This window comes from Ictidomys tridecemlineatus, chromosome 15 (genome assembly GCF_052094955.1).
Source record: "Ictidomys tridecemlineatus isolate mIctTri1 chromosome 15, mIctTri1.hap1, whole genome shotgun sequence".
In the NCBI taxonomy this organism is placed as follows: Eukaryota; Metazoa; Chordata; class Mammalia; order Rodentia; family Sciuridae; genus Ictidomys; species Ictidomys tridecemlineatus.
In genome coordinates, this window is record NC_135491.1 from 4,869,258 (window position 1) to 4,896,937 (window position 27,680).

The window sequence follows — 27,680 nt, forward strand, 5'->3', positions numbered from 1 at the left end:
TTTTAAAGTTTATCTGGAGGGCTCAGTGCCACTGGCTGCCAAGGCTTCAGGGGCCAGTGCAAGCGCCCTGCAGCACCTGGTGGAGCAGCTCAAGCTGGAGGTCACCTGGAGGACCAGGGTCTCTCAGGCTGCTGCAGAGCTGTAGCAGTACCGCCTGCAGAATACCTGCAAGGATGCTCTGCTGGCCAGTGTTCCAGCCAAAAGCAGCCCCTTCAGAGAGCCCAGATCCTGCGCTTTTTCTTTAGGCAAATGACTGGGGTATTTCAGACCTTCCTGTGTCCTGCTCTTACAGACAAAATTCTACAGTAATTAATGATTTTCTACAAATATGGAAACTGAGTGAAGAAATAGAATTGCTTCAAATAATAATTACCTGGTTCTCCTGGTGAAGTGCTTTGTACTAAGATAAACAATGTTACCACCAAATATACCAACATACACTGCTATAATGAGTGAGTTGTTGGTGTTGCTATACTTAGGATATCATGTATGTTTTATTTACTGGATGTTTACATTTTAGGAAGGAAAACACTTGTTAAAAACAAATGGAATATTTGTAATTTGTTGTTCCTAAGATTTTTATACTATAATAAAATTTGTTCTATCGTAAATCTGCAATTACTAAATGAAGACAAGAAAGCATAAAATTGGGAGAAGGAATAGACTTTACTAATCAAATGATGCCTTGATTTTTCTAAATTAGAATATTGTTTTATTTTGAGCTCTAAACACAGATGTTTCATAGTAAACTTATTTAGAAAGATTTATGTTATGATGTATATTAGGTTGCCCAATCTGTGTATGAAACAGATTTGATCTCTTTTTAAGTTCCTTTATAGTTGTGATTGCACTTTTTAAAAGATACATTTAAACATTTAAAAAATGTTTAAAATATGGCGTACATATAGAACATTACAAATGGTCAAGAATGAAGAAATGTGAAATAGTTAAGACCTAAAAGAATTCTTCATGTCATGTGTTTACTTTCATAGTGTGTCTTTAATTTGGGATACTTTTAGAAGGATACTTTGTGTTTGTAATAGTCTTTGAAGATCTTGGATATAAATTCTGCTTAATTATTACGAATATAATGCTCTCCTCTAGTGTGATGTATGTAAGAAATAATAAAAAATAATTAATTTAAAAAGAAGAATTAGAAAAAAAAATAAAATAAATAAATTCCGCTTCATTAAAAAGTATGGAAAGACAAAGAAACTGGAATAAATAAAACTATTTTCAAAGAAATTTAGAGCCAGAAGAATATGATTCCTTGGTTTTATGACTATCACTGCTATAGTGTTATTGGTGAAACAACAAATTCATCAATGGAAGAGTCAAGAAGTAGTCAAAATATAACTGCTTTTTACAAATGTGCAAGGTCAATTTAATGAGAAAAAAACAGTAATTTCAAAATAATGTTGGACCAACTGTATAATCATAGGCAAAGAAAATGAAACCTAACCCTCAATTCCTATCCAAAAACTAACTCCAAATGGATCATAGTTTTAAAATATTAAAAGCAAAACTACATTTGTAAAGTACAGGAGAAAATCATGATACAGCTAGGTAATGAATTCTTGGATATGACATCAAAATTATAACTCATAAAAGAAAAAATGTAATTTGAATTTAATATTTTTTATATTCCTGGGGGGGGAATGATATACCACATCTGGGGAAAATATTTGTAAGTGATATGTCCAAGAAAATTGTACCTAGCATATAAACCTCTTTAAAAACATCTCTAAATGTCATACTAGGGAAACAAACATCCTAATTAAAAAATGGACAAATGATTTGAGTAAACACTTCATCAAAGATACTTGGAAGGCAAACAAGCACATGAAAAAATAATATCAAAAACCCATTACAGGAGCTGGGTACAGTGGCCCACACCTGTACTCCCAATGACCTGGTAAGGCTAAGGCAAGAGGATCTCAAGTTCAAAACCAGACTAGGCAATACCATGTCTCAAAAAAAAAAAGAAAGAAAGAAAGAAAAGGACAAGGGATATAGCTTGGTGGTAGGACACTTGCCTAGAATGTGCAGGACTCGGGGTTCAATTCCCAGCACAAGCAAAACACAAAAGCAAACAACAACAAAAATTAGAAAAATATAAATGAAGGTCGCATACATAATACATAATACAATGACTAAATAACACATGGTAGGGGCAAGTGCAGGAACGTGGAACTAACAAACTTCTCATATATTCCTGTTGGAAAATTGAACGGCACTGTGGAAAACAGTTGAGCAACATAAAATTGATTCTCAACATTGGACCCAAAATTCAAACTCTTCATAATCATCTTAGAGAAATGAAATTTGTGCTTACACAAATGCTTGGTACAAGAATGTTTGCAGCATCTTTATTTATAATAGCAAAAAAATCTGACAAAAACCCTAATGTCCATCAGTGGGCAAACAGAAGAGTAAACTGTTGTATATCTATATGAAATATATTACCCACCAGCAAAAAGAACAACCAGGATGGGACTGAGGATAATTTGCTTAAGGTTAAATACTCAAATCTCCAAAGGTACATGATGTGTGCTTCCATTTGCATAACATTGTACAAATGAAAAAATTACATATATTAACAAATCCGATTGCCAGGGGTGAGGTGGGGAGCCAAGCAGGATGGCATCCCTATAAAGCCAACTACTCAGGACACCAAATTGGCTAGATTACAAATATTGAGGCCCAACCTGGGCAACTTAGCAAAACCATGTCCCAAAATCAAATAAAAAGGGTTGGGATAGCTTAGTGGTATTGCACCTGACTAGTATGTGTGAGGCCCTGGGTTTGGTCCTCAATACCTTCACCCCACCCCACCCCAAAATTTAAAAAGTTGGGTGTTGAAAGCCACAGCCGAAGGGGCCCCAGCAAACTTCCAGCTGCCAGCAAACTTCTAGCTGCCAACTGATTGGCTCCTCTGCAGTGATGCTTATTGGGTTGTTTCCCCGCCCTTTCAGACCACGAAGCTGCTCATTGGGGGACTTTTTTGGCTCCGCCCATGTGACCCAGCCAATTGGCCTCAAGAGCAGGAGGAGTGGCGGAGGTTGAGAAGCTTGTGGGAAGCCTGTGGTGGCAGTTGGGCTCTGAAGGTTTTTCTGAAGAGCTGTGTGGTTTGGCATGTGTGGTTCTAAAAATAAAGTTTGTTTCTTTTGACAAGTGGCTCCTGAATTGTGCCCAGCCAGACTGCAGCAGTTGGGAATGTATGCAACTATAAAAATGCATGTAGGAATTTGTTGATATGACTTTATGTTCTTGATTGTTGTTGTTACATATCATAAAATGTCCCTAAACTTAAAAACAAAACGTTAAAACTGGTGATCAAATAAATTCTATTAGTCAACAGTATGGCAATAATTTCCTGTAATTGATAATGAACAGTGGTTATATAAGATGTTATCTTTGGGAGAAGCTGGTTAAGGGCCTTTAGAAACTCTTTATTTTGGTAAGATTTTTGTGAATCTAAATTTATTATTTCTGAATAAAACTTATAAAAGTTTTGATTATATTCTTTTCTTGGAATTGAACCCAGGGGCACTGGGAAACATCTGCAATCTTCTTTTTTTTTTTTTTTTTTTTTCGGAATCAGGGTCTAAGTGTATTGCTGAGGTTGGTCTCAAACTTGTAATCCTCCTGCCTCAGTCTCCCAAATCACTGGGATTACAAGTGTGCACCACCATGCCTGACTTTATATTGACTTACTACACTGCTTAATACTACTTATAAAACTTTATTAATATATTCCATTTCAAGTATTCTAAATTCAGAATCAAAGAAATGGAAGAGCTTATCATGTAATGACAGACTTGTGACAAAAAGACTTCTTTCATCATTTTGCTAGGGCTTCTTTCCCTCATTATCATCTCTTAATATTTCACAAAAGGTTCTCTACATTCAAATATATTCATATTGATTTCCTCACAAGTGATGCAATAAAATACTACAAACCCTGCCATAGAAAAGCATTTCGCTAGTGTCGACACTCTCAATCTATTAAGGTCTTAATTTCTGGGCAAAGGCTTTCCCATGTTTATCATATTTCTATCAGCTGATATTTCATCCATAACCTATGATAATTTTTTGATAATCTTTTTTCAGCATTGGGGAATGAACCTAGGGAGATGAAGTCTCTCTCTCAACTGAAGGCTTCTGTAGTCTGTCACATTTGTGGGATTTATCTGAGTATACACTTTTTAGCCATCATATAATGTCCCGAAATGCTTTTGTGAAGACTGATTGTATATAGTTGTTTCATACAATATGGAACATGAATGAGGTAATTGATCCCTAAGTATACCACCATATACTTTACATCAAAGTTATTATTCTTTGTATTTATTATATTATCTCAAGGGCCTATAACTAGCAGAATAACTACCTGTGAATTCTCTTGTGTTTAACAAGAATTGACAAGTGGGCAAAAGCTTTCCCACAATCACTACATCCATAGGGCCTCTCTCCTGTATGTTTTCTTTGATGAACATTAAGTCCTGATTTTGTAGTGAAGGCTTTCCCACATTCACTGCACTGATAGAGTTTATCTCCTGTGTGAATTCTCTGATGGGTAATGAGGTCATTTTTGTGCAAAGAGAATTTTCCACATTCAGTACATGCAAAGGAAATTTTTCCTGAGTGAAATCTCTGATGCTGGACGAGGCATGTCTTCTTTCTGAAGGCTTTACCACACTCATTGCATTTGTAAGGCTTCTCTCCAGTGTGAGTTTGCTGATGTATGCCTAGAGTACTCTTCATGGTGAAGGTCTTACCACACTCATTGCATATGTATGGTTTCTCACCAGTGTGAATTTGCTGATGGGCAATAAGCATGCTTTTCCCAGTTAAGCCTTTGCCACATTCACTGCATATGTAGGGTTTCTCTCCTGTATGAGTGCGCCGATGTACATTGAGGTGACTCTTTTCAGTAAAGCCCTTTCCACATTCACTGCATTTATAAGGCTTCTCTCCTGTGTGAGTTCGCTGATGTCCTATCAACCGGATCTTTGCAGGGAAACCTTTTCCACATTCATTGCACACATAAGGTTTCTCTCCTGTGTGAGTTCGCTGATGGACAGTCAAGCGGCTCTTCACAGTGAAGCCTTTCCCACAGTCATTGCACATATATGGCTTCTCTGCAGTGTGAGTTCGCTGATGTACAATTAGGTCACTCTTCATGGTGAAGCCTTTTAGACATTCGGTGCATACATAGGGTTTCTCTCCTGTATGTGTCCGTTGATGCCTGATGAGAGGACTCTTCAAGGTGAAGCTTTTTCTACACTCATTGCATGTATATGGTTTCTCTCCTGTGTGCGTTCGCTGATGTATGATGAGACAGTGCTTCATGGAAAAGGCTTTTCCACATTCACTGCATGCATACAACTTCTCTTCCGAATGAGTTAGCTGATGTGTGATAAGACTATTCTTCAAGGTGAAGCCTTTCCCACATTTATTGCATATGAAGGGTTTCTCTCCAGTATGAGTCTGACTAAGTGCAATAAGACACCTCTTCTCAATGAATCCTTTTCCGCATTCACTACATATATAAGGTTTCTCTCCTGTATGAGTTTTCTGATGTGTAGTGAGACTGAACTTTGTAGAGAAGGATTTCCCACATATGCTGCATCCATGGGGTTTCTCTCCTGTATGAGTACGCTGATGATAAATGAGTTGACACTTTTTAATGTAGGCTTTCCAACATTCACTACACTTATAAGGTTTCTCTCCCATATGTGTTTCCTGATGCACACTGAACTGTAATTTTTTGAGGAAGGACATGTCAAATTTGGTACATTCATACTGTTTTATCCCTGTATGATTTCTCTGATGTTCTGTTAGCTGGGACTTTCTGGAAAAGGCTTTCCCACATTTACACCTATAAGGTTTCGCTCCTGTATGAACTCTCTGATGATTGATGAACTGAGACACCCTGACAAACACCTTCCCACACCTACTGCATTCATATGTTTTCTCTATGTTATGAGTTCTCTGTTGTTTAATGACCAGGGCCATATTGGTAGTTTTGCACTTAAAGGAAATTTAATTTCAGTATAACACCGTTCATGGTTTGCATGGATGTATATAGATTTCCCATCTCCATTAATCTCAGTAAATTTCTTTAGGTCACAGCTTCTATTCTGGCTTTTAAAACTTAAATTTGATTTTAAAGGTTTTTCACAATTTTGCTTTAGTGGAAAATGAACTTTGCTCTGATTAACAATATTTCTGAATGCTTTATGTTCATGGCCTTGCTCCAGATTCTTCTGAATGCTTTGATTTTTCAAGTGATGTTGCAGAGGATCATCAACTTTTCTGATTTCTAGGAAAAACAAGAACAGTGAATCATTTCATCATCTTCTTCAGGCATTAAACTGTTAAAAAATGCTGTGGTGTGATGTAACTCTTTAATGACAACCCCATATAAATATAAAAAGGTTTCTCTCCTGTATGAGTGATTTGTAGATGTGACTACTTTCTAAATAAATCTTTACAAAATGTACAGATAGTAAAAATATCAACAAGGTCACTTTTAGCAGGAACCCCAGAATTTCACAGGACACCATCAGACCATGTAAGCTGGAGACATAACAGACCATATGAGGCTACATTTATTTACTCTACAATTAATTTGCTGAACAACAGCTATGTGTGAGTTGCCATGTTTGTGTTTTGAATATACAAATATATTCCTTAGTTTCATAAAAGTTTAGTTCTAATTATGGGAAAAGAATTCAAAAGAAATCAAAGAAATAAAGATTGTAACTGTCATCTGTAAAATGTTATGAAGGAGGCAGTAAAATATATAGGAGGAATATGAAATCAGAATATAACTAAAAGAAGAAAAGCTAAAGTTTAACTTACTAATAGTTTCAATGGGAGGAGTGAGAAGAGGATAAATGAAAGTAAGGGCACAATGATTACTGTAAAAATCACATGGCTTCAACCACCACATTAGGGGGAAGCCTCATGATGAAATAAGAAACATTACTGAAGTCTGGAATGAATGGACAATCTAGTGTACATTAAGAAAATAAAGTTTCAGATGATTACTATACATCCAATATAAAAATGAAGAAACTGATTGAATATGTAAGTACTGAAAAAGGTCTAATCTGGAAATAGCAATGTGGATATCATCAAGCCATACAAAATTATTCAAAGAAAGTACTGGATAAGATTGTATTCAGAAATAAGTAGAAAAAGAGAAGGTACATGCATAAGGCCTACAACTTAGCCATGCCTATATAAACGGCTCTGAAATTTGTTAAGCCCACCAAAATAAACCAAATACTGACTACTATGACCAGGTGTACCTCCAGAGATTCAAATATATGGAATAAATACCCCACAGTGACAAGAATGTAAGATTCTCTAGCAGGGTGCAGTGGTATTTGCCTGTAATCCCAGCAACTCATGGGGGAGGATACAAATTCTAGGCTAGCCTGAACAATTAATCAAGACTCTGTCTCAAGATAAAATAAACAAGGCTGGGGATATAATTCAGTGGTAGAACATCCCCTGGGTTCAATCCTCAGTTCTGTGGGGGAAAGGGGAGTGAAATCCTCTTGAAAACTGATAAAAGGGTAGAAATGAAGTTTTCTCACCACAGAATTAAATCAGCACTTTTTTTTTTTTTTTTTTTTTTTTTTTTTTTTTGGTGGTGGTGGTGGTTTTGGAGATTGAATCCAGGGCCTTGTATGTGCTAGGCAAGTGTTCTATCACCAAGTTACATTACCAACTCCCAATCTCACTCCTTCTGGGTCATACTCTCCTGTGTTGCTACAGAAGAAATAAACAATGATGGACAATTAAGTGTTTGCAGGCATGGGTTATTCCATAACAGCATACACCAAAGAAAGCACTGGCCTTGACTGGCTCCTGAAAGTTAACTCTGGGTCCCTGGAATATTTGCCTAACAAGAGTGTCTTTTTATGCCTGAGGCCTTGGGTCACACCAGATGTGTGTAATGCTAGCAATGTTATTAATGTTGGACACCTGTTTGTGTATGCCTGAGGCTTTGGACCCAACTGTATCATTTTGACTCTGGGTAGTTAGATACCATACCTGGGTGAACTTCCCTGGTAGGCAACTGTGGGAAGCCGTTTTCACACATGATTGGGCACCTCCCTGACTGGGTGCGAGGCATTCCGGCCAAGCTGTGTCAGAACTAATCCCCACCCATTTTAGGTGCGAGAGCCCGTCCGTGTGGGGGTGTGACTGACCATTGACCCTGAGGCCAATCACTGACCCTGACCTTGGAGTGCTGTCCCCCTCGACCTTCATTGGATGGAATTTTCCCCTGAATTTCTTGTTCCCCAAGAAAAGGCCACTCCCTGGCATGCTCGAGCTCTCTCCTGCTAGTCTCTTGTATAAACCTCGCTACCCCACCGAGTGGCTTGAGGCAGGAGCCGGGGAGGGCCGTCTCAGCCCTGGTCAAGAAAAAGGTAAATTGTGGGGAGCCATTCTCACACATGATTGGGCAACTCCCGGATTGGGTGTGAGGCCCTCTGGCTAAACTGTGTTGGAGCTTTCCCCACCCTCTCCTGATGAGAGAACCCGTCCGTGTGGGGGTGTGACTGACCACTGACCCTGGGGCCAATCACTGAACCCTGACCTTGGAGTGCTGCCCCCCTCAACCTTCATTGGATGGAATTCTCCCCTGAATTTCTTGTTCTCCAATAAAAGGCTACTCCCTGGTGTGCTCTGCCTCTCTCTCTCTCTCCTGCTAGCCCTGAGTAATCTCTGCTGCCCTACGGGGTGGTTCGAGGTATGAGCCAGAGGGAGAGCCGTCTCGGACTTGGTCATAGAAAAAGGTAATTGAGTCTGTGTGTTTATTTGATCTCACTAGCTAACTTTTATGCCTAGAACCTCTTTAATGAAACCAGTGCACTCGTCGCATGGTGGAAGTAAATTGAGTTTATGTGTGTTTATTTTGATCTCACTAGATAATCTCTATGTTTAGGACCTCTAGTATGAAGCTAACGTGCTGATCGCGCGGCAGAGGCAACACTTCATATATGTTGTCAAAGATTATTGCTGGAAAAATTCAGCACTGGTTGCAGAGATTCGCTAATAGAAGATGACTGGTAGCTTGAGCCTAGTTTTGTTTTGTATTTTTTATTTTTTTCAGAGGCCAAGGTTTCATGTATACTCGCCAAGTGCTATACCACTGAGCTATTTTTAAAATATTTTTTAGTTGTAGATGGATAAAATACTTTATTTATTCATTTTTATGTGGTGCTGAGGATCAAACCCAGTTCCTCATGCATGCCAGGCGAGTGCTCTACCACTGAGCCACAACCCAGCCCCTGATGATTTTAATTTGTATCACTTTACTGTCAAAGACTGTAATATGAGTATAATAGTTCCCTCCCATCCTAGCTAAAGCCTACATTCTAAATAATAGAGAAAAGAATCTATTTTAAAAAGTAGAGATGCTATGCCACTCCTCTATTCAAAACCTAGTGCCTTCTCAACTCATTTGGAGTAAAATCAAAGTCTTGAATTCCTTTGATAGGCAATATGTGGCCCATGGACCAGAACCTCTTGCTACTACCCAACTATCCTTATTTCTACTTTCCCTACCAACTTCCTAGAAGTTCCACAAACTCCCTCCAGTCTCAATGTTGTAGAACTTCCACTGCTTCACATCTGGAACACTCCACACCCAGGGAGCCTACTTACTTCTGCCATCTACCTACTGAAAGGCCCTTAATAAGGAACCATTCCCTACCCACCACCCTAAAAGCACAGTGCTATGTCCCAACACCTACATTCTTATAGCTGCTTTAATTTTCCTTGTAGTATTGTTTTACTCCCCAAACATATTTATATATGTTTACTTTTTATTATATAGTCACCTCCACTGAGAATGAAAACAATGTGAAGAGAAATAAGACATATTTTTGCCTCAAGTTTTTTTTGTATTGATATTAGCAAGGCTTTCAACACACAAATTTTGAAGAAGTAAATTATGAAGGCAATCACACGTATAAAGCATATTGATAAGAATTAATATTTAAAAAGAAAATCAAAGCTCTATAATTAAGATGGTATTGTGGCATTAAGATCACTTGAAGAGAAACAGCAATCTTCCATGATAAGAAAATAATCATATTTTTATAGTCTAGCAAAAAATAATCTGAAAATGCAAGTAAAAAATAATTTCATCAATTACAAAATCAAAAAAGAAAACTCTACTTAGAAATATATTTAACAAAGTAAGTGCCAAACTTTCACTGTATTCTGAAAGCTACAAAGCAACCCTGAAAGAAATTAAAAGCCTAATTAAATATAAAATGTCCATTGCTCCTGAATAAGAAAATTTAATAAGATTAAAATGGCAATACTCCCCAAAGTGGTAAACAGACTCAGCATAATTCTACTGAGCTTTTAAGGAGAAAATCACAAGCTCATTCTATAATTCAAATTGAAATTCAAAGGACTCAAACGAAAAAATATATATCCTTTTTTTTTTTCTTTTTTGATACTTGGGATTGAACCCAGAAGCACTTTACCACTGAGCCACATCCCCAGTCTTTTTCATTTTTATTTTGATATAGGGTCTCACTAACTTGTAGAAGCTGACTGTCTCAGCCTCCCAAAAGTTTCTGGGACTACAAGTATGCATCAGCTCACCTGGCTAATAAAAACAACCTTGAAATAGAGGAACAAGTTAAAGGACCCAACTTTCCATTTTCAAAACTTAGTACAAAACTATAGTGATCAAAGCAACTTGAGAACATAATTTATATAAATACAAAATGTCTCTAAATTGATTACACATAATTAGATGATATATAGGCAACAAATGGCTACTAAAAAACCATGGAATTGTACACTTTAAATGGGTGAGTTACATGGTATGTGGAACATATCTCAATAACACTACAAAAAAAAACATGATGAAAACCCAAAAACTTTTGGGAAATAAATGCATAGCAACACCTAAGATGAATTAAGGAAAGTTCAGAATTAGCAAAACTATGATGGAAGTGAGTTAAGTTCTGACTTGCTTTGAGACATAAATTAATTAAACAATCAAAACACTACAGGGAATTTTAAGAAGACAGAGCTCAGCATGTCGGGAACATTTAAGGTAATGCCAGGATGGATGAAACTGAAACGGGCAGATCTAGGAGAACCCAAGTTTGAATCAGAATAGCCACACTGGATGCAGTGGCACACACTTGGTCGGGCTGTCCAGGAGGAGCGGGGAGGGACGCAGACCCTGATCGCAGGATGGAGGAAAGACCTTGTGCACGTGTGACAGCAGGGCAGCACAGAGAGTGGGCAAAGGGACCTGGCAATCCTTTCCAGAGCAGACTACCATTTTCTCTTCCCACCATCGGTGTGGGATCCGCTTTTCCCCACATCCTAGCATTTCCTATTAGATCTCAAAAGCTTGGCGCGATGGTGCACACCTATGATGCGACTCTGGAGGCTGAGGCAGGAGGATTCTAAGTTTGAGGCCAGCCTCAGTAATTAGTGAGACACGTTTCAATAATAAAAAGGGCTGGAGATATAGCTTTGTAATAACAACTCCCCTGGGTTCACTCTGCAGCACCACCTCTCCCCCTCCCCCCAAAAAAAGAGGTATTAAAAAGAAGAAAAATACGTCCTACCTAAATTTTTCATTACTAGCAAAATGAAATTGGCCCCTTATTTTTAAAACGATCATGCCTCCCAGTCATGGTGGTGCCTGTAATCCCAGCAACTCAGGAGGCTGTGGCAGGAGGATCACAAGTTCCAGGTAAGCCTCAGCGATTTAGCAAGGACTTCAGCAACTTAGTGAGGCCCTATCTGCGGAAGTCTGGCTGGGCACAAGATCACGAGCCACTCACACCTTGTAGATTCAAACAGCAATTCTTTATTCCCGAACTCACACCGGCCCTCTACACACGTTCTGGGGAAATCCAAGTTCTGCCGGCCCAATTCACGTCCCAAATACTTCCTCAATTCCACCAGAACTCAAAGGGAACTCAGGCAGCAGGATACGCCCTATTCCCAGCAGGAATAACCTTAAACCTGGAACTGCCCTAAACCCAGATTGTCTTAAACCGGGAACGCCCTAAACCCAAGGAGCGAGATACTTCCTAAAACCTGCAGGATACACCCTATACCTGGATCCACCCTGGTCCTTGAGCAGGGTCACATTTCTCAAACACACATGCAATGTCACAGCGAATTTCCAAGGCAAGTCCATTTAACATGGGGTACGCTGGCAAGGAAATTTTGATGCATCATTCCTACTTGGCAATGGCCCTCAGCACCTATCTTAAAAAATAAAAAGCGCTGGGGATGTTGCTCAGTGGTAAAGCACCTCTGGGTTCATTCCGCAGTAGAAAAATAATCTCAAATATCATGAATAGTTAAATGAATGCAAAGTAAATTTTAAATCCAAACTTAAACCTAAACAACTGAAAGAATTAATAAATGTTTGTTATATTTGAATATTAAGTTTGGGGAAGGTTTGTAATGCAGTAAAAACTGATACCAATAAAGGTAATTTATTAAATAATTGAGGTCTCTTTATGAGCAGTATGCAGACTTAGAATGTCCATGTAAACGACAAAAATGAGTGTATGATTGACTTAAAAAAATCAGAACAAGTTGCATAATACTGCAAATAATGTGAACATTTTTTTAAAATGTAGACACATGCAATTCACAATCTTCAGTGGATATAAAATTGAACATATAATTGTTACCGCTGTTGACGAGTCCTTGCTTCCCCGATGTTGAAGAATAACGCCAAAGAAGCACGCCGAGGCAAGGTCAGAATAGAAATTAGAAATTTATTAAAGGACAGCAGAAAAGACTTCTCCCGGAGGAAGAAGGGGACCCGAGAGGTGGAATCCGTGGAAGTGAGGTTGTCTCCTCTTTTTATAGTTCTTTCAGTGATGGAATGTAGGTTGGAAGGCCCGAGGGGTGAGACACAGGTGGGCCTAATTATCACCTTTTGGGATGGGATTATCACTTCTCTGGGATGGGCTATTTCCAAATCTGTTGGGGCTGTTGGTTAACACTTCTTTGAGGTGGACTTTGGCCTAGGGCCTTTTTGGGACTTCATTGACATTCCATGAATTGTCCTGTTCTCCCCAAGTCATTCTCAGTATGGCCTCCATTTTAGATTTCACTCGGTATTAGACCCGATTTATCTAACTACACTGGCTACCTAACTTTAAATCTGGCTTCATAATTGTGGTTCTCAAGATTAGATTTGGATAATTTTTACAATTCTCAATAGGTTGAATATTATTACTTGACATTAGCTTATTGATTGATTGATTGGGGATTGAACCTAGGGCATCTACTGATGAGTGACAGCTCCAGACCTTTTTCATTTCATCTTGCAGAGTTGCCCAGGCTGGCCTTGATCTTGCAATTCTCCTGCCTCACCCTCCCAACTAGTTGGGATTATAGGCATGCACCACCATGCCTGACTAGCCTTGTCAGTTTTTGACTGTCTCCATTTTTGTTGAAAACTCAGTTATGGAAATATCCATTGTGAAAGACAGAAGGAAAAAATTGGGACAAAAGGAAGACTCGGAAGCCTGTAGGACAACAGCAAACATCACAATATGTGAAATAGGATTCCCAGGGAAAAGGCTAAAAAAGAGAGGAAAAAATTATTTGAATAATGACTCAAAACTTCCCAAGTATGATAAAATATACTTAGTCTTCAGATCCAAAACTTCAGACTTCTCATAAGATCCACATAGGGATACATGATAGTCAATTTACAAGAGACACCAGAGCCTACTCTTTCTGCCCCATGAGGTAGAAGAATGCATTGTCTACCAGACAGAAGACGGGGTCCTCACTGGAACCTAACCATGCCGCCAGGTCTTCTGGCCTACAGAACCGTGAAAAAATAAAATGTCTTTGTTTAAATCTGTCTAGTATTCTGTTATGGTAGCCCTAGCAAACTAAGGGCTATATTTTCACTCTTTTAAGTGTTGGAAATCACTTGGTGTTTGGTTTGCCACACCTATATTATTTGCTAAAATTTATGTTAATCACAAGTGTTAGTATTAAAAACACAACTTAAGGGGCTGGGCTCAGTGGTAGAGTGCTCGCCTAGCATGTTCGAGGCCCTGGGTTGATCTTCAGCACCACATATAAATAAAGCTATCGTGTGCAACTACAACTATAAATAAATAATAAAATGAAAACACAACTTAAGAACAATTTCAATGAAACTCAAATGTGAATAATTTAGTACATTATAGAATAGCCACTTGAAGACTCTGTAACGATAAAACTGCCTAGTTGATTAATCAGATTAATAATGAAAGAGATCTTTAAAAAATATAATAGCTTTATTGATATAATTCATATGATAAAATTCACCCACTTACACTATACAATTCAGTGATTCTTAAGAGTTGTACAACCATTACCACAATCAATTTTAGAACATTTCCATCATCCTGAAAATAAATTGTATACCCATTAGCAGTGTCTCCCCATTTCTTCCCACCAATCTCTCCACTAGCTCTTATGGTGGACATTTCGTATTAATGCAACCAAATAATGTCTTTGGTGACTGGTTATTCAGCATATTTGCAAGGATCACTCCACCAGGCGACCAGCACACTGGTTTCATTAAAGAGGTTCGTGGCATAGAAGTTAACTAGTGAGATCAAAATAAAACACACAGACTCAATTACCTTTTTCTATGACCAGGTCACAGACGGCTCTCACCTCTCTGGCTCACACCTCAAACTACCCGGTAGGGCAGCAAGGATTACTCAGGGGAGGGAGGGGGGGAGGGAGGGAGGGAGGGAGGGAGAGAGGGAGGGAGAGGGAGAGAGAGAGAGAGAGACCGCCAGGGAGTGGCCTTTTATTGGGGAACAAGAAATTCAGGGGAGAATTCCATCCAATGAAGGTTGAGGGGGGCAGCACTGCAAGGTCAGGGTCAGTCACACCCCCACACAAACAGGCTCTCGCACCTGGAGAGGGTGGGGAAAGCTACCACACAGTTTGGCCAGAGGGCCTCACACCCAATCTGGGAGGTGCCCAATCACATGCGAGAATGGCTTCCCATAGATCATTTGTTTTAGGACATATCAGTTCATAATTCCTTTTTAATTGCCACATAATTCCTTTTTAATTGCCACCCAATGCTTGATTACTTGAATATACTAATCCATTCCTCAGCTAATGAACATTTAAAAAAAATTTTTTTTTTTTTTTGTACTTTGGGACAACCCAGGGTGCTCTATCACTGACCATCAAGCCCCCTGTTTTTTTGAGATAAGGCCTCAGTATGTGGCCTCAAATTTAAGGAGTAGCAAGCATTGTTGAGTTCTCATTTCTCTTGAGTATATATCTAGGAGTAGAATTCTGGGCCATGTGACAATTCTGTGCTTAACCTTGGAGAAACTGCCAGATTATTTTCCAGTTGCCACATCATTTCATGTTCCCACCAGCAAGTTGCTAGGGTCCCAACCTAGTTGTGACCTCAACAACTCTCCCACACCAAGTGGGCATCCTATAATCAGTTCTGACATTATTCTAAGTTAGTGCAAACTCCACAAGTGCAAGGGCTCAGTGCTGCAGGACCACCTTCACTTCAGATGAAGGTCACCAGTCTCAGGCTAACTGGACATCTAACCTACTGGCATTAAACTGAGAGGCCCCATGATACTCCTCATATGCAATAATTTACTAGAATGTTTACAAAAATCTGAGAAATTTTACTTAAGTTTAACGGTTTATTATAAAGGATACAAATGAACAGTCAGACAAAAAGATACAAAGAGTGGAAGGGCCCAGAGCTCAGAAGCCTCTGTACCCAGGGAGCTGGAGTGTGAGAACCTTTCAGCACACAGGTCTTTTCACCAATTTGGACACTCTACAGTTTCATTATTCAGTTCAATCTTCAGACACTTCTGCCCAGGATTCTACCCTATAATCATTTGATCTTTATGGTGACCAGTTCCTCCCTCTATCACCTTATTGGGATGTACTAAGGTGTGCTTAGAAGGACCTCATGAATAACAAGACATCCCTGTCATTTATGAAACTCCAAGGCAAGGTTTTTAGCTCTCTGCAAGGAATCAGGGACAAAGACCAAAGATATTTCTTACAAAAATAATCAGTGCCATAGAAAGCAGTTTTTCTAAATTATGGAACTGGGGCTGAGAGTATAGCTCAGTGGTACAGCACTTTCCCCTAGCATGCTTGAAGGCCCTGGGTTTGATATCCAGCATCAATGGAAAAAAAAAATATGGACTCATTGGCAAAGCAACTAGATATGGGGTATAAGGTAGCCTGCCTGGAAATGCACACCGGGCGTATTGCCTGACACACAGAGGTTAGACTCAAAAGCACTTAAATGTTGGACTTCACTGTTTTCAGGCTCTCCAATATTTTGCCAAAGGTGGTCTATATTTAACATGTTCAGAGAATTTTTATTTTCTATTTGATTTCCTGACAAATCATAAAGCAGGATGTGTTACTAAAGCTTGTTGTATTTATTACCATAAAGATATTCTCCAGTGTAAACACTTGACACTAATTGAGGTCTTATTTCTGGGTAAAGGCTTTGCTATGGTCACTGTTATTTCTGCCAACTAATAAGCCAATAATTCATGAAGAGCCCTGAAAATAAAGTCTTTCCAAAGATGACTTTCTTAGTCTCTACATTCACAGAATTTATCTAGTTATAGACTTTCCAGATTATGAGCTAGAGATTTTGCACAGGGGATCTCCACACTGAGTATATCTGAGTTTATCTGTTTTCATTGATAGAAAATGAGAGGTAAAGGATCACCAAAGGCACTATCATATTTACTGCAACCAGGCATATCTCCTGGGAAGATCCTTCTGAGGGCATCCAGTTGGCTGTGCCGTGATTACATTCCAATCTGCCAGAGATACAGATATTTGGTGAAGTCTGAGTTGCCCCAGAAGGCATTTCCACCCTGCACAGTGTTTTGGGGATGCATGAGTTCACTCCTAAGTGATGTGCTGTGACTCTCTATTAAAAGAATTTTCAACTTGAATGAATCTATCCGTTTCTCTGGTGTGCATTTTCTTGTGTTTAACAAGGTTCGACAAGTGGGAGAAGGCTTTCTCACAATCACTGCATCCGTAGGGCCTCTCTCCAGTATGAGTTCTTCGGTGTACATTGAGCACCGACTTTGTAGTGAAGGCTTTCCCACATTCACTGCACTGATAGGGCTTCTCTCCTGTGTGAATTCGCTGATGGGTAATGAGGCCATATTTGTGTGAATAGGATTTCCCACACTCAGTACATACAAAGGGAGTCTTTCCTGTGTGACATCTCTCATGTTGTATGAGGCATATCTTCTGGCTGAAGGCTTTACCACATTCATTGCATTCGTAGGGTTTCTCTCCTGTATGAGTTCGCTGGTGTATAACAAGAGTGCGCTTGGTGGTGAAGGCTTTTCCACACTCACTGCATATATAGGATTTTTCTCCTGTGTGAGTCCGCTGATGTATGATGAGAGTGCGTTTCACAGTGAAGCCTTTTCCACACTCACTGCATATGTAGGATTTTTCCCCTGTATGAGATCTCTGATGCACAATGAGATTGCTCTTCACAGTAAAGCCTTTTCCACATTCATTACAAACATAGGGTTTCTCTCCAGTGTGAGTTCGCTGATGCACAACTAGATAGCGCCTCATGATGAAGCCTTTTCCACATTCACTGCATACATAGGGTTTCTCCCCTGTGTGAGTTCGCTGGTGGACGATGAGATTGCTCTTCACAGTGAAGCCTTTTCCACATTCACTGCATACAAAAGGTTTCTCTCCACTGTGAGTTCGCTGATGAGCAATTAGATAGCGCTTCATCGTAAAGCCCTTTCCACACTCACTGCACAGATAGGATTTCTCTCCTGTCTGGGACTGCCCACTGATAGTGAGGCTGCTCTTCACAGCAGGACCCTTCCTGGACTCTCTGAGTACACAGGGAAGGTCTCCTCCATGAGTCCTCTGATGCTTAGTGGTTAGGACACTTCTGGACGATTTCTCACCTTGACCACTCCCAGGTTTCTCTCCTGTATGAATGCTCCCATGATAAGGGAGCAGAGACTTTCTGGTGAAGGTTTTCTCACCTTCAGTGTATGCAAGGGGTTTCTCAATTTTTTGAGTCTTCTGATGTTTGAACGCTTGACATTTAATACCTGTGCATTTTGTACTTTCAGCGAGTTTCATTTCAGTAAATGTATGTTCATCTTTATCGTGTAAGTAGATTTTCTCACCTTCATTAAAACCAACAGGGTTATTTATTTCATGTCTTCTCTTCTGGTTAACTAAACCTAATCTTAATTTCAAAGTTGTATCATGATTTTGCAGTAGAATAAAATGTGTTTTGCTGAAATGAGTGATATTTTTAAATGCATTCTGATCACTGCATTGATGCATACTCTTCAGGAATCTTTGGTTTTGAGAGTACTCCTGCAGGTGGCCATCAACTTTCCCGATTTCTATGAAACAAGAGAATCAATTTTTCCATGAGAATGGTATGGAGTAAAAATGCCTGGAAGATGATCTGGTGGGTGTTCTAGTTTGGATCTAGAAAGTTTCCCAGAAGCTTGTATGTTGAAAGCATGGTTCCCAATGCAGCAAGGTTCAGAGGTGGGGTTTTAGGCAGTGACTGGATCATGAGGGCTCTGAACTCATCAGTTAATTAATCCATTTGATCAGATGGATTAATTCAGCAATGGCAAAATGGACTATTTTTGCTGGCCCCTGCCTCTCTTTCTGCTTCTGACTGTCATGAGATAAGCAGCTTGCCTCTGCCACACCCTTCCACTAAGATGTTTCTGCCTTTGAGTGAACCATGAGCTGCATCCTCTGAAACCATGAGCCAAGATAAGTCTTTCCTCCCCTAAGCTGGTCAAGTATTTTGGTCAGAGTTATGAAAAGCTCACAAACACATAAAGTGGGGTACAGCCCTTTATTATCAACCGAATGATTCTAGTAGCAAAGAAAAAAAATAAAGATACAAGATGAAATAAACAAGAACTATATCCAAAAAGAGATAATGGAGGCACATATTTAAAACTAAACACCTTAAAAATAAAAGTTCCCAAATGGGGAGGTTAATATGAGGAGAAGCTGTTTAGGTATCTTCAGATGCTTCACAGCAGTGACACCTCCCTCAATAAGCAGACCATGACTTTCACAGCCACTCCCCTACTGCTTCTCACTAACTGCTATGGTTTGAATGTGTGTCCCCAAGAACTTCATGTTGGAAACTTAAAAATCTCCAATGCAACAGTATTAAGAGGTGGGACCTTTCAGAGGTAACTAGGCTCCGAGGGCTTTCATTACTGGATTAATGGTGATGATATAAAAGGGCATGAGGTTGCAAGTCTGACCTCTTGCTGTCTCTCCTGCACACTCTTGCCCTTCTGCCTTCTGCCATGTGATGATGCAGCATGAAGGTCCTTGCCATATGCAAACCCCTTGATCTTGGACTTCTCAGCCCAAAGAACTATAAATAATATATCTCTATTCCTTATAAATTACCCGGTCTCAGGTATTTTTATAGCAGCACAAAAGGAACTAAGACACTCACCTGAACAGGGTCCATTCGGGACTTCATCTTCTATCATCCACAGTTCTTCTCCTTGCTCCAAATTGGAGAATGCATGTGATTTGATATTTTGAAACCCTGTTTATAAGAAAAAAAAATAGATACTTAGACACATTGAATAAGGGTACAGGACGTCAAGTGGGAAAATATTATACCTGAGAGACAAAACTTCTCATATGCAAAGTAAAAGTTTTTTGTTTTTTTGTTTTCCAGAACAGGAGTGGAAATGCCACTTTGGGGGAACTAAATAACACTTTAGAGAACTAAAAATCTAACACTTCAGAATACCACAATGAAGGCAAAACTTTGAATGGTGACAGAGGACAGCATGTGACTTTCTAAGTGGACCTAACCTTACCTACTGAGACCAGATTATTATAATTTTCCAACATCACATCCTGGTACAGATTCTTCTGAGAAGGATCCAGGAGCTGCCACTCCTCCAAGGTGAAATTCACAATCACATCCTCCAATGTCACCAATTCCTGTGAAAACAGAGTTTTGTTTAAAGGAATGTAAATTCCAATCATTGATTTAAAGAAATATGAGGGAAGTTTTCTAATTTTCACCATATAGCCTACTTCTTTACACCTTTCTCAAATGAATTTTGGAAGGAGTAAAATTCATACATTTTAGTACAATTTCCAATAGTAAATATATGCAAATAACATCAGGAAAATTTAAACATGCCTCCATTACAACAGACTTCATGGTCAATAGGAGAATAGATCATGAACGGACTCCACATTCTCAATTTATAAGAGTTCTTTTAAATAAATGTTAAAGAAAAAAATTATACAAGATTTGTCTAAAATATAAGAGATCATTAAAACTGATTAAGAAGATTTGGGTTAAAGAGAGCTTCCATGTCCATAGATCATCTCTGAAACCCCAGCAAGGAAATTTCCTAAGAGACTGCTCTGCTTTTTCCCAAAAACCAATACACATCATTTTGTTTTTCTGGTTGTGATGGCTCTTGGAGATGTTAGATGCGAGGTGATATCTACTGTAACCTGCAGGACCCACAGAGTCATTATTATGTTTGAAACAGTAAGTCATTTAGTGGAATAGTATATTCCTGACCCCAATTTGCCCTAATTTTGAAGTTAGGTTCAAAATTAATTTCTCCCCAGAACCCAATTATTCAATTTATAATTATTTCAATTGAACAGATTTTTTTTTTCAGGCTTCCAGAAGTCTATCAGAAAACAAAGGAAAAGTACAACAAAAATCAAAGTCACCTGAGGCTCAATCATTTTCCTCTATACCCAGGAAATGATGGATAACAGGATTCTAAGTTTTATATCTCTTCTACTACAGCCCTGGAGTCATTATGTTCAGAAACCTTGGCATCCAGTTTAAGGTTCCTTAGAAATGGTAACACTCTAGGAGTTCTTCCTTCTCCCTTCATTCTTCTCCTCCATTCTTCTTGATTCTGTGGAGCAAGGACCTGTGGGCAAAAGAGCAAACTGACTTTAATTGTATATTCTCCCTGGGTCCAGATGTTGTCCCTGTTGCCGTGCATTTAGCTTAAGTAAAGGACATAAGTATTTCACACTTTGCCTTTACTTTGGCACCTCAAAGGATTCACACCCTGGGGCAATACAACAAGGCTCTACTGTATTGAAAGACAAGCTTCTTTTACAAATCAGAAGTTGATGACAACTAAGGGGAAGTAAAAAAAAAAAAACACAACAACACAAAGGGCAGAGCACAGTACCTCAGAGGCAGGTGAATTCTCAGGGAGATCAATTTTAGGAAAGAAGATACAAAAGGTTCTAAGGATCTGGACATTCTGTCTTTAAAAAGCAGGTATGTGCATATATCACTTCACAAGACTTTGTACATTCCATAGAAACACACTCTTAGTTTCAAAGATCATCTGATTTCATATTGTGCAACAAAGGATTAACTTTACATAAGAGAGGCTTGGCCCTTAGTTCCTGTGAGGAAATACCTAAGATCTTGGAATCCTTGGAATATCCTGCTTGATCAGACCTGATAAGGGTCTTTGCTAACCCAGGCAGCTCAACCCTTGGGAGGGTGTCCTTGTCAACAAGGTGATTTACAGTAGGGGTCCTGGACCAAGTGCTATCAGCTAGACCTCTGCAAGGCTGGAGACTAAAGGCCAGCCGTGCAGGCAGCCAATCAAGTCTATGTCCACAGAGGCCCCAGGAACTCTGAACATGAAGGCTTGGATGACTTTTCCTATTTGGCAATAAAGTTATAAAGATATAGATGAGGAAAACATGATAATCATCAAACCAAACACACCTAACAAGAGAACTCCAGAACACTGGAAGCAAAACCTGACAGAATTGGCAAGCAAAACAGACAAACCAAAAAATAAGGCAGCACCTCACTCTGAATAATAAACAAAGCAAGTAGCAAGTCAGCAGGACACAGGAGACTGGAAAAGTACCAACTTCACTTACATTTCACATTCACTCATCAGCAGCAAGCTGTACATCCAACTTCAAGAGTACATGCAGGGGAGGGAGACTAGGAAAGGCTGCAGAACCAACTGGTCCTAACTCCCCAGGCTGGGATCTGTATACCCAGCCAGGGTAACTCCACACCACGCACGACCACAAGACTGGGGACATACGGTAGAATAAGTCACACTCAGTGTGTATATTATGCCAAAATACTTTCTACTGTCATGCATAACTAAAAAAAAAAAAAAAAAAAAAAAAAAAAAAGTTCACATAACATTTTCCACAAAAGATCATATGCTAGGGTGTAAAGCAAGTACCAGTAAATCCAATATATTTACCAACCACAACAGAATTGAATTAGGAATACTTCAGGAGAAAGTTTAAGAAATATCCAAGCATTTAGAAATTAAAGAGTACACTCCTCTGGCCAGGTCTCCCCCAAACCCCTAACCCCCAACCCCCACACCCTACTGGGGACAAAATTCAGAGATGCTCTAACACTGAGCTACATCCCCAGTCCTTTTTTATTTATTTATTTATATTTTATTTTGAAAGAGTCTTGCTAAGTTGCCCAGGCTGGCCTTGAACATTCAATACTCCAGCTTCAACCTCCAGAGCAGCTGAGATTACAGGCACGACCACGTTACCTAACCCAAAGAGATCAGTTTTGAACAATCATGTGTCGTGACACATGACCAGTCAGGGTCACTCCAGGTGAATGGGGCTGGCATGAAATAATCACATAGAGGGGCTGGGGATGTGGCTCAAGCGGTAGCGCGCTTGCCTGGCATGCTTGTGGCCCGGGTTCGATCCTCAGCACCACATACAAAGATGTTGTGTCCACCGAAAACCAAAATAAATAAATAAATAAATATTAAAATTCTCTTCTCTCTCTTTAAAATAAAAAGAAAAAGAAATAATCACGCAGAGACAGAGAAATGCCTTTTCTTTGGTTCTGGGACGGCTCCTCTGACCCAACTTCCACAAAGGAGGCAAGGCAGGCAAGGAAGGGAGAAAGAAGCATGGAACCTGGTTTTATTGGGGAGGCCATTCAAATGAGGTAAGGGGTAGGACTACAAGGAACAGGTGAGTGCAGCTCAACCCCACCAGGTGACACCTGCTCCTGGAGCCACACCTCATTACCTGAGCTGAGGCAGAGCCCAAGTTACTGTGGGCGGCAATAATTGTTCAGTTTCTCTTACTCAGGACTTAAGGGTGAAAGACCCCAGCCCAACCCAGCCCAACAACCTCAGGCCTAATTGCAAAACCACCCAGGCATGTCGCAAACCTACGCAGGCACCAGAGGTGTTTTTCAGATAATTAGTTAGGTGTAACCGGTTGAGAAAGGGCAAAGGACCAGGTCCCAGGGCATGCCTGAATGAGCAGGAACAGGAGAATCAGAGTGCAAATATGTAGCTTTTATGTGGTTCTTTTTCAGTAGCATACAGTGAAAAACAACTTTGCCCTTTAGGTAATCTATATGCTGGGTTAAAATTAACTAATAAGAAACCTATTGTTTACTGCGCTCGAAAACTGCCCCTTTACCCTATAAAAATTTCTGTATCCCCAAGCCCAGTGTGCCAGCTCACCAAAGCTCCGGCTGAGGTTCTGCTGGGCACCCGCAGGCGCCTGTGTCTCAATAAACACCTCTTGCTTTTGCAGCCAGTGTTTCGTGTGATTCTCCTTGGCAACAGATTTAGATCTGTGTTGCTGCCAGCAATACAGGTTGCATGTTCTGCTTTTACATTGACCTAATGAATTAATCAGAATGTGTCAGAACATTATGAGGCACAATCTACCAAGAATTATAAACTATGGCTAAGAGGGACTGTGGGAATCCTGGGTGGTGTATTGCTGCAAGTCATCCATGGGCTGCGTGTGGGCCACCACACATGGAGCCTAGTAAACAGGAACATGTGGGGTTTGGGAAAGGCAGTGGACATGTACTCTGGTTAACTGCCTGTGGGAAGCCATTCTAACACGTGATTGAGCGACTCCCGTTAAGGGTCTGAGGCACTTTGGCAAAAGTCGAAGTTTTTCCCGGCCCTTTCCTGATGAGAGAGCCCATCCGTGTGGGGGTGTGCCTGACCACTGACCCCGGGGACCCAATCACTGACCCTGACCTTGGAGTGCGGCCCCCCCTCAACCTTCATTGGATGGAATTCTCCCCTGAATCTCTTGTTCCCCAATAAAAGGCTGATCCCCGGCGTGCTCGCGCTCTCTCTCCTGCTAGCCCTGAGTAATCCCTGCTGCCCTGTTGGGCGGTTGGAGGAGGGAACCAGAGGGGAGCCGTCTCGGACCTAGCAATAGAAATAAGGTAACTGAGTCTGTGTTTTTATTTCGATCTCTTCTAACTAACTTTATGCCTAGAACCTCATTAATGAAACCACTGCGCAGGCCGCGTGGTAGAACTGCCCTCACACATTATGAATTCCTATCCTGCTCTGCCATGTCCCAAACAGCACCTGAGATGGGTGTGACCTGTCAAGATGTCAATCAACTTGATGACTGCAAGATATAACCAAGAAAGACTCCGCCCTTGAAACCTCATCCCTGCCTTTGATGTCCTCCCTTGAATAAACCCTGGAGCCATCTTTCTTTGTCTAACTCAGCCTCTTGTGTGGACTGAATTTATCAGGGCTCCATTTTTGGAAAAATATTTCTATCCTTTTTGTCTTTTGTTCTTCACTATTTTTTAAATATTTTTTAGATGTAGTCGACACAATACCTTTATTTTACTTATTTACTCATATGTGGTGCTGAGGATTGAACCCAGAGCCTCACATGCTAGGCAAGTGCTCCACTGCTGAGCCACAACCTCAGCCCCTTCACTAATTATTTTAGACTTTAAGTTCTCAGGTGGCTTACGCCCTAGTTCGCATGAAGAAGGACCCCACAATGAGACACTGGCCGGCGCTTCCCTGCAGTGTATAATGTTAAAATCAATTCATAAGTAAAGCATTCAGAATACTAAGAACAGATGAGAACTTACTCAAACTAGTAGAGGGAATTTAAGAAAAACCAAAACTAACAACAAACTTAATAGTAAAAATCCAGAAAGTTTTTTCATTAGAGCTGAGAACAAAGTTGCTTTCAACCTTTCCATACATCACTATACTAGAAAGTCTAACTAGTTTGGTAAGGTAACAAATAAGTAAAGGCATCGAGATTGGAAATGCATAGTAAAACTGTCCTTATTCCTAGACAATATGATCTCTATATGGGAAATCCTAAGAAGAATGAAATGCCAAAAACTGAGAGAAAACCTTTGCAAAGCATAGAATTAGTACTCAGACTATATAAAGAATTCTCAAAAATCAACAATACAAAAATAAACCTCTCGAGAATACTGACAAAGGACTAAAGACATATTCACCAAAGATGATACACAAGGGCAAGTACATGACAAAATGCTTACCATAGTCAGCCAATATTAGACATAGACCAAAACCCCAAAATACTGCTTTATGCCTCTTACAATGCCTACAAAGAATGCTGTGGAAATGCTGAACTCCCACATTGTCACAAGCTGTCCCTGGGCTGTGTGTGGACTATTGTGCATATCAGCCTCCCGAGGGGATCAGTCTGGCATTGGGAACACCCTATGGCACACCTCGCCCCCCCACAGAGCATGACCACCTGCTACACTGAACTTCCCCCTCAAGCTCGGCCAAAGATCCACCCAGCACCTGAGATGGGTGTGACCTGCCAAGATGTCATTCATGGACTACAAAGACTCCGCCCTGGAAACCTTATCCCTGCCTTCCATGGACCCCCTTAAATAAACCTCCAGAGCCCTTTTCCCTTTGTCTAGTTCCAGAGCCCATGTGGACCGACCTATCAGGGGCTTGGCTTTCTTGTAAATATATTTCTGAGTATTTGTGCTTTGTTATTTGCTAATCATTTGAGATTTTAAGTTTTAGGGTGAATTGGCTTCCCCTGGACAGGAAGAACCCCCCAAAGAGACGCTGGCCATGGTCTTCCTGATACCACAGGCCAAGTACAACCAGCCTGGGAAACGCTCCAGAGTTCCTCAAAGTCAGACATGTACCAACTGCATAATCCAGCCATCCGACTTCCAGAGATGAGCCCCAGCGAAAGAAACATATCTGTGAACACAAAGACCTGATCAGCAGCATTTACGGGAGCCGGACTTCAAAGGTGCTGACCCAGCGGGAATCCACCCAGGGCAGAAAGAGCGCGCAGGAAAAGGAACCGCTCATCCACACCCCAAGGGCCACATCAAAATGCTGCGTGAAACCAACCAGACAAAGGGCCCTGGTGCGTCAAGCAGGAGGCCCACACCTGTAACCGCAGCTGCCCAGCGGCCCAGGCAAGGAGGAGGACGACCCACAAAAACGGCCTGCGGGCAGGTCAGGGGTAGTGCTGGCCCCACGGGCCCAGGCCCTGGCTCCAGCCCCAGACACAGACACAGACACAGAAGCAAAGTGCAGGCTGCGGGCTGGGGCGGCAGGAAGGTCCGCGGTTGTGCCTGGGCTGAGAAGGGACTGCGGCTCGGGCCCGTCGGTGGGGATGAGGCAAGGTTAAAACCTTGAGTGTGGCAATGGCTGCACGACCCTGGACACACGTCAAACCCTGGAGTGGTGCGGGTGGTGGGCCTTATAGTACTTCAATTAAACCTCAGCAAAGTCTGAAGAGAAACTTGGACCACTCAAAGGGAAAGACGAATGGAAAACCATCAACCGGGGACGGGGGGATAGCTCCGGGGTCCAGCCTGGCGCTACAAATGACTGCAAAAGCAGGGTCGGGGAGACTGGAGGAGCGTGGGCAGGACCGCCGGGAACCACCTCCAGGGGCCTGGAACCGCCTGCTGCCTCAGTGGCCCACCACACCCCCCCCCCACGTACGAGGACCGAATCCAGGGGCGCTTAACTACCCAGCCACACCCCGGCCCTTTACTTTTATTTGGGGCTGAGCTGCTGAGGCTGGCCTCCAGCTGGCCCCTGCCTCCTTCGGCCTCGCCTCCAGCAGCCGGACCAGCGACGCCTCTGGGCCAGCTTAAGGCGACGGTGCCATCCGCCCGCAGGTCGGGTCCTGGGTGGGGTCCTAGACCCCGGTCCTACGCGGCCCACCACACTCGGGCGTCCCCGCCCGCCTGCCTCCCGCCACTTCTGCGTCGCCGCTCACCTGCCGGACGCCTCCACACCCGGAAGTCCCTGCGCCGGCCGCGACGCCGGGAAGGGGCAGAGGGGCTGGAGGCAGCTGCACAGTACCGAGCAGGCCACGCCCGCCGCGGCCTTCTGCCGAGAGGGACCCCGGACCCAAGATGGCAGACCCCTCCCGCCCCTCAAGGCCTTATCCTTCCGCTTTCCCGGGACGGTCTGCGACGCCGTGCTAACCGCGAACGTTCTCGGAGGCCAGTGCCTGTCCGAGGCCGACCGGGCGCCGGCGGCATCTTGCGCGTCCGGCCGGGGAGGAAGAAAGATGGCGGCTCCCTAGTGACGCCAAGGGAGCGGCCATCGTGGAGGACGGCGGGTCCGTACACAAGGCACGCTAGCGCCCGCGACCCGGAAGAGATACCGGGTCGGCGCGCGAGTCGCACAGAAGGGCGTGCGCAGCGGGCAAGGAGGGCATCCTGGGTTGTGACGCAGGCGTACGTGGAGCGCGAGGAACCAGGATTGGGTGCAAGGCGA

The 27,680-nt window shown here is 41.6% G+C and overlaps 1 protein-coding gene across 2 annotated transcripts; it reads right to left on the reverse strand.

Annotated features, from left to right (window-relative positions):
* Positions 1-1,357: 1,357 nt before the first annotated feature.
* On the reverse strand, positions 1,358-27,312 carry LOC101972936 (uncharacterized). Of its 2 annotated transcripts, XM_078033044.1 has the most exons (6): positions 23,616-26,069; positions 20,830-21,038; positions 19,947-20,073; positions 19,571-19,666; positions 17,068-18,473; positions 1,358-5,763 (listed from the first exon to the last, which is right to left on the reverse strand). In XM_078033044.1, exons 2-6 carry the CDS (start codon positions 20,842-20,844, stop codon positions 4,390-4,392), a joined length of 3,018 nt encoding a protein of 1,005 aa, XP_077889170.1. In that variant the 5' UTR covers positions 20,845-21,038; positions 23,616-26,069; the 3' UTR covers positions 1,358-4,389. The 2 variants fall into 2 exon arrangements, with proteins under 2 accessions (XP_077889170.1, XP_005342382.2); XM_005342325.5 differs by lacking the exons at positions 1,358-5,763; positions 23,616-26,069 and adding an exon at positions 27,175-27,312 and having other exon boundaries at positions 14,315-18,473.
* Between the last annotated feature and the right edge of the window lie 368 nt (positions 27,313-27,680).